The 7,332-nt window shown below is 47.3% G+C and overlaps 1 protein-coding gene across 1 annotated transcript; it reads left to right on the top strand.

Moving 5' to 3' along the window:
* Nucleotides 1-2,915: 2,915 nt before the first annotated feature.
* LOC144158694 (uncharacterized) lies at nt 2,916-6,750 on the top strand. Its single transcript, XM_077689750.1, has 3 exons — nt 2,916-3,364; nt 4,051-4,256; nt 5,130-6,750. Exons 1-3 carry the CDS (start codon nt 2,996-2,998, stop codon nt 5,617-5,619), a joined length of 1,065 nt encoding a protein of 354 aa, XP_077545876.1. The 5' UTR covers nt 2,916-2,995; the 3' UTR covers nt 5,620-6,750.
* The last annotated feature ends 582 nt before the right edge of the window (nt 6,751-7,332 follow it).

Here is a 7,332-nt window from a genome sequence, read left to right as displayed (position 1 = left end):
TTGAGTCTCCTCGGCTGTGAATTGCTCTCTTCGAAGGAAGGGTGGAATTTTCAGCTTCACACCTATGTCCTCCAAAAGGTCATCAATTCGGAAGCCCTTGTCTGCCATAATGGAGTCCCCTTCCTCAAACTCTCGCTCCAAAAAACCACTTCGTATCACACATTCCCTGTCTGATGTGCATCCCGTGAATAGCTCGGAAACAAACGTAACGTACCCATGCGGAGCCACTCCGACCAGTCCCTTGAACGTGTGTGTGTATTTATAGTGAGAGTATAGGCCAGACTGCGTCACAAATGATGATGGCACTTCGCACCTGATCTCTGTTGCATCAAGCAACACGCGCGTGGATGCGTACTTCTCCACAAAAGCCCGAGGCATTGCCTCATCAATGGCTCTCCGTGACAACCATAAGGTCAGCTCTCCCAGCTAGAGGTAGATGAAATCCACCCAAACAGAAAAGATCCGAGACACTGTGCTCATGGAAACGTCAAACAAATGTCCGAGATGCTGGTGAAAGATACCAAGGCGGAGCTTCACGAGGACCATGAAAAACTGGTTCTGTATGCTGACTTTTTGTGGTCTGCCCCTATAACCTTCGTTCTCTGTGGTGCTGGTGTTGTGATGGCGTATCATATTTTCGCCGTTGTCGCCAGGGTCCAGGAACTCGAGCAACTCTTCAAAAGTCTCGTAGTCGGGCAGTCCAGTGTAAAACTGGATGTCGTCGTTACTTTGCTTGAATTTCTCAGTTCCGAATGGCTCATACGCCTCCTTCAACTTTTGCAAGCACTGCTGCGCAGTGACTAGCTCATCCTGAAGCATGCTGAGCTCCAGGCTCTTTGCTTTGAGCTTCTCTCTTGCATCTGCTAGCTCTGACTGGGCACTAGCAAGTTCAGCACGTGCCTGGCTTAGCTGGAAGGCCTGCGTTGCCAGTGCCTGCTTAGTGCTTGCTATGTCCACCCTAAGCTTTGCCTCCCTGTCTGTTGTTGCGGCGAGCTGAGCCTCAAGCGCAGCAATTATTTTTTTGCACTCGCAGTGGCTGGCAGAAGTCTGCGGCTGAGACAGGTTCTCGTTGTCGTCTAAAACAACCTCTTGCAGTGGAACCTGGTTCTCATCATGAGTGCTTGTTTTGCAACATTCAAAGTCGATGGGAGGCTGGCCGTCAGACTGTGCAGGAACTTGTTTCTTCGACTTGGGTGCAGGAATAGTTCGCTGGCGGGGCATTCTTCTAGGAGGCTTGGCCGTACGGAATGGGAAGACAGACGGCACGGCTGACTCCAGGAGCAGGCGATGCCCACTAGCCACGTTTGTGCAAAAGTCTGTCGCGAGGAAATGCGAGGAGCACACTTTGGTCGCCTTTGAGACACGAAACAGTGGCCCCTCATCCCTCTTGATGGCTGCTATCCATTTTTTCTTGAGGCCCGCATCACTCGGAAACCTGTAGTACGACACCTCAAAATAAAGAGCTCTTATCATGATGTGTTGTGTTTTTGCGCCGCAAGGCGCTCTGAGAACTCTCGCGTAAAAGTATCCCCCCAAAGGGAGGCACAACACGGTGGTGGCACGAATATAAATAAAGAGTTTACAATTTTCAACCTCAGTAGCGCACAACAGCGAAGCTTGTTGAAAGCCGGCAAACGTTCTGGCCAAATCTGAGTCTCATTTAGTCATGCTGAAGTCGTACCCCGTGGAGCGCTCGGTTAAATAAGACAGCGAAGCAAATACATGCGTGCTCGGAGCATCATGCTAGGTTTACCGGCCATGGATGAACCTCGCGCCTCCCTAGCAACACCGCGCGCAATGTAAACAAACGCGCGAGAAAATATCACAAAAAATGTAATTTCGAGCCAATATACGAACGCGCGAGAAAATATCACAAAAAATGTAATTTCGAGCCATGAAGCAACCGCATGCGACAATCGGACGAGAAACTGGCCGCTTCATGTAAAACGTACGTACGTACCTTTTGTCCGGATTTGTCAACGTATCCGTACTGCTTGCAGACCGGAACACAGCAATGGGTCGGCATTTTCACCCACTTCGTTGGAGCGCAAGAATGGTCATTCAAATACCGGAGATGAAAGTTCGACCGGCGCACAGCTGCAACACAGCCAGGAAGCGGCCAGATTTGCCTGCGATACTGCGATGTGATGATCTAACGTGACTCACAGTCCAGATGCAAACTCCATAAACGCATGTATGGACTCAGAGAATCCGTTCCATCACGGCACGACGACGACGCAGCGTTCTAGCAACTCGAGGTTGTACAACAGTCCCCTGCACTTGCATGCACGCTAGCGACGGTCTTTCCTTCACAATGGCCGACCCGCGAACTCGCCACCGATGGCGATGGCGATAATCGAGCGGAGGCACAGAGTTGCCAGGGTTTTTGCAAGGGGTCTATCATAAGAGCCTAACACAACCATACGCTTTTAGGGACAAGCGTCAGAAAAAAATGCAACTCGAAGGGAACAACAAACATAGTGTGGGTGGCAGCAACAAGCGGAAAAAATTAGTACAGTGCTGCCAATGCCTTTTATCGTCGCTGCCGCTCGCTTGTGGGCTGTTTCTGACCAGCAAAAAGCAAGCGTAGCGACGGCCCATTACCTGCCACTGTCGCCACCCCCAGAAGTGTGTATAATTTTTTTCTTTTGTTGCCAATAATTCTTTGCAGAAATGGCAAGTTCCTGCTCAAGGCGCGGTGCTACCGGAGCCAAAAAAAACAAAGCCTCCATACGTTGTGATTGCCACCGTGAATGAAGTCGGCCAGGTGGTGGATGGTTCCTGTGAATGCCCTGCTGGCAAGGGATTTTGCAGCCACCTCCAAGCCGTTTTGAACGTGGTTGTCCTCCTTCAAAAGAAGGGGTACTGCGAGGCCCCAGAACACCTTTCGTGTGCAGATCTGCCGCAGCGATGGAGAAGGCCGAGGGGTGAAGCCATCAAAGGGTGCACTGTGCAAGATCTGGACTGGCGGAGAGTCGGTGAAGATGGCCAGGACATGCCTTTGTTGTCCCGTTTGGACCTAAGTAAGGCATCGGAGCGAAGTGTCGACCAGAAACGCAAGGCAATTACAAAACTTGCAGATGGCCTGCGAGCCTTGGACGGAGAGACAGCTTTAGTGAAGGTGCTGGCAGCAGTAAATCGTGCAGGAGTGTGCACTGCGAAATGCGGTAATGTGCTGGTCCGCTCTCCCTTGTCATACCAGCAACCACTTGTCCCCTTCGGCTTCGATGCGCTGCTGTGTGCCGAGTTGGAGGTGCCTGTCCAGTTCAAGCCGGGGGAGCCTGCTGATGGCCTGAGGCCATTCAACGGTAGCAACTGCTGGGCAATACCTGCCGGCCTTGGTGCACAAGGAGACATTCTAAAGGTTCGTTGTTTTTGGCTGGATGGCATGCCACCCCTCGAACATATTTATTAGTGATCGCTCTTGCACGCCAACAGGCTGCCATGACCGCATTCATGTTTCTACGGTGAAAATGATAATATAGGTGGAGACTTGGCGGAAAAATTTGCACACACGTCTCATCTACCCTGGTCATATAAAGCCGTCTTTGACCTGTTTTTTTCGCCTGAAGTTGAAGGGTGAATCTATAGTCGCACTGGACCCATACTTCGGTTTATAAGGTAGTTCTTTCCAAACCATGGATTATGGGCATATCCCAATGCTTCACCTACATTGCCGTGTGGGGCTCCGTGTGGAATGTTTTGCTGATAGGTGCAACGTGCATTGTAGGACGAAAGTGAGGGGCATAATCAGTTCAAGTTCAGCTAAGGACAGGAATATAATTTACGCACTGTATGTCTTGTTGGTCACCACCTCTCTAATCTTCCCTCTTTTTCGTTCGTTAGCGCTGTAGTGTTGGGAATTGATTGGTGCAAGCTGTTCCAGTCTGTAAAAAAATCTGTTGTGCATTAGGCAATTACCAAGGTAAAAAAAATCTATGAACCCGAAACTGCTAACTTGTACACAAGCCCAAGGGCTATGACATGCTGCAGGTATTGTTTATGGTAGTGTGCTCTTTTTAATTGAATGTGAAATTCTGCTTGTTTCAGAAAGTAACACTGACACCTTTTCAAGCACAAGCTTTGGAGAGAGACACCCGAAGGCAGCGAGACAGCAGTACCTGGCGTGAGGCAAGGTATTACCGTCTGACAGCATCCAACTTCGGCAACGTGCTTTTGCGGACTGCCCAGTGGAACGATGGGGCACTTGGCCGGCTCACCTCGTCAAAGGATTTGTCGCACGTCCCTGCTGTTAGGTGAGTGTGTCATATTTTTGGAAAATCATGCAAACAATATTCTGCAAGATTTATTGGACAGAATGAATAGCACAGGCTAAAAAAATTGGGCAATGCAATGGTCGGTTCAATGGAATGCAATGAATACAGCGATCGGTTCGTTTTTTCAACACCATTGGTTCTCAAGACACTTGGGAGAGAGTTGCGCTTTATTTTACTTCAGCAGGTTGTAGTGGGGTCCTTGGGAGTGGGGGAAATGCAAACGGGCCAGGTATGTTTAAAAAAAAGTAATACTGTATGGCCAATATGAGGCCATTTCGAAAAAGCTCGTTCCTCTTCCCAAACCAGCCCCGTAAAGCTGAGCACTAGACCCGAACCAGCCCCACAAGATTGTGTAAAGAGATAAAAAAGTTTCGGGAAAGTAGCTAGGGAGTCGCCACTGCTCCACATGGTTTCTTTGATATCTCCATTACTTCTTCAATTCTTTAGACAAAAATTTGTCATTAGGACAAAGCAGTCTTTGTAATGAACCAAACTTTTAATTTGCCTTCATAACATAACCCATTTAATTCCCAATTCACGTTTTTTTTTCTCATTCTTATAACTTGTTACTGACACTAAAGTCGCATTTTCTGTAATAAGTAGATTGGGCACATTCTCTTCAGTGCACTCTTTGGGTAGAAAAGTGATAGCTCAGACAGCAGGTCTGAGGCAGCATCAGATAACAGGCTTCAAGGATAGGATTGATGCACATGAGGCAGGCTAATATGCATGCATGATTCACCTTTTGTATAGCATTATTTTGCCATTGGGCTTTATAAACTGAATGTCATTCACAAAAAATCCTCCATTTTACTTTTAAAATGAATAAACTAATTCTGAGCCCTTTTTTAGACACGGCATCACCAACGAGGGCAAGGCACTGCGACACTACGAGGCTGTTTTGAAGCAAAGAGGCCGAAGCGTCCACGTTCAGAGTGCAGGGCTGTTTGTTGACCCCCAGTGCCCCTGGCTCGGCGCATCTCCGGATGCTGTTGTTTTTGACCCACTGGAAGACCCACCGTGGGGGTGTGTTGAAATCAAGTATCCCTACACCCTGAAGAATGCGGACGTGCCCGAGCTGCTTTCTGCCAACAGTTGTGTTGTTTTTGACGCCAGTCGCCATCCACACCTGAAAGAAGACCACCTGTATTTTGCTCAGGTAGTTGGCCAGATGGGTGTGACGCGGTTGACGTGGGCCGATTTTGTCTTTTATGGGGAGAACGTCTTGGCGGTTCAAAGGATTAGGTTTGATGAGGAAGTCTGGCGGAGCATGAAGCGGCGACTCGACGTCTTTTATTTTGATACACTGCTGCCATATTTTGCACGGAAGCTGTCACACTAACGTATTGTTCCTCAAACAATCGAATGCCCTACTGTGGAAGCAATCATGAAGTGACCCTTGACCACACTTGCCCTTTCACTGTTCTTGCTTCCTTACGATGTCTTTATTTCTGCTTCGCACACAACGCTGTATTTCATATGCATGTCCATTGTGTTGTAGAAATCTGGTGTCTGCAATAGCATTCTGTGAAAAGCGTAGTTCTACATGCAGACAGCTCTCTGGTGTATCAGTTGTCGTTTTTTTTTTTAATGTGTTACTGCATGTTTCTGTCTGCTGTTTTTTTCTTGGTGTGGCAGTGTTGGTCATCTTATCTGTGTGGTTTTGATTTGTATGGGGAGAACTTTGACGGTTCAAAGGATTAGGTTAGATGAGGAAGCCTGGCAGAACTTGAAGCAACAACTAGATGCTTTTTATTTTTAAGCTGTTGCCATATTTTGCGAGGAACCAGTCGCACAAATGTATGTCAATGTTGCTCCATTCCTCAAACAATCACAAGTTGGAATTCCCTGCCTTGGTGTACAATAAATTGCCCAACTGTGGAGGCGTTTATGAAACTACTCTATACGCAACTTTCCATCTCACTATTCTTGCTTCAGGCCATTTTTAATGCTCCGTGCACACCACTATTTGGTTTGTGTTCTGTGTGCTTTAGAAATCTGGTGTTTACAATAGCATGCTTTGAAAAACGTAGTTCTAAGCACAGGCTCTTTTTCACGTCCATCAGAGTGCCCTTTTTTGCGATGTGTAAATGCATACTTTTCTGTAGGTTTTTTTGTGGCAATGTTGGTCATCTTGCTGTGCTCCTTAAACCTTAAATAGTTGTTAGCCAAATTTTCTACACTGGTGCACAAAAATGTGTCGCTCGTACCTTTACCTATAGGTATGCGCTTTTGTTTTGTTTTCTTCCCTTTTTCTGTTTCCACAAACAGTTTTTTTAGTAAAGTATTGTAATTTGTTTTGGATTCCTTTTTTGTGCTTCTTGTTCTTTATGTATACAGTAAACTATAGCGCCCTTGTTACTGTCCATTTGTACTCCTGTCCTGCCTAAGGCCTGGCAGTCAGGCTGGCAGTATCAGTAAATGAGTCTTGCCTCGTGCAAACCCATCCCGTGACAATATAAAAGCATTCTTACAGTCGTCTTTATTTCATTCGAGTTCCTTCACTATTGGTGTCTGGAAGTTGCTCAGCAAAGTACAGACAACCCATATCTGGTTCACTATAGGACCAAGAGAAAGGGGAATAACCTTGTCAAAAATATGGAACGTCTTGATGCGCTGAATTCTCCTCTCCACATGAATACGCAAGGATGCAATGTCTGCCGTCTCGCGCACCTCTGCTTCGGTAAACTGCTCCTTGTTGAGAAATGGTGGGAGGTTAATCCCAACGCCTTTCTTCTCCAGAAGATCCTTGATCTTGAAGCCCTTGTCCGCCATCACCGTGTCTCCATCCGTAAACTCTCGTTCTAGGAATCCACTTTTGATGACAAGCTCTCTGTCCGATGGCGACCCCATGTATAGGTCCGAGACGAAGCTAACCAGCCCGTTTGGTGAAATTGCTATGAGCCCTTTAAATGTGTTGGTCGACTTATAGTTCGAATATGTCCCAGACTGGAGAACCAAAGAACTTGGCACTTCACACCTAACTTCTGTCGCATCAATTATTGCACGTGTACTTGAGTATTTCTTCTTGAAGGCTTCAGGCATTGTTGAGTCT

Source organism: Haemaphysalis longicornis, unplaced genomic scaffold, assembly GCF_048455015.1.
Source record: "Haemaphysalis longicornis isolate Haplotype H1 unplaced genomic scaffold, Haemaphysalis longicornis Haplotype H1 scaffold_10, whole genome shotgun sequence".
Taxonomy (NCBI): Eukaryota; Metazoa; Arthropoda; class Arachnida; order Ixodida; family Ixodidae; genus Haemaphysalis; species Haemaphysalis longicornis.
The sequence above is the reverse complement of the archived record's forward strand: the minus strand, read 5'-3'. Positions and strand labels throughout refer to the sequence as shown.

Bases quoted from the DNA above. Each gene is read 5' to 3' on its own strand.
- LOC144158694 (XM_077689750.1), top strand. From the start codon at position 2,996: ATGCCTTTGTTGTCCCGTTTGGACCTAAGTAAGGCATCGGAGCGAAGT. The intron at 3,365-4,050 runs GTTCGTTGTTTT...TGCTTGTTTCAG, and splicing joins CACAAGGAGACATTCTAAAG to AAAGTAACACTGACACCTTT. The intron at 4,257-5,129 runs GTGAGTGTGTCA...GCCCTTTTTTAG, and splicing joins TCGCACGTCCCTGCTGTTAG to ACACGGCATCACCAACGAGG.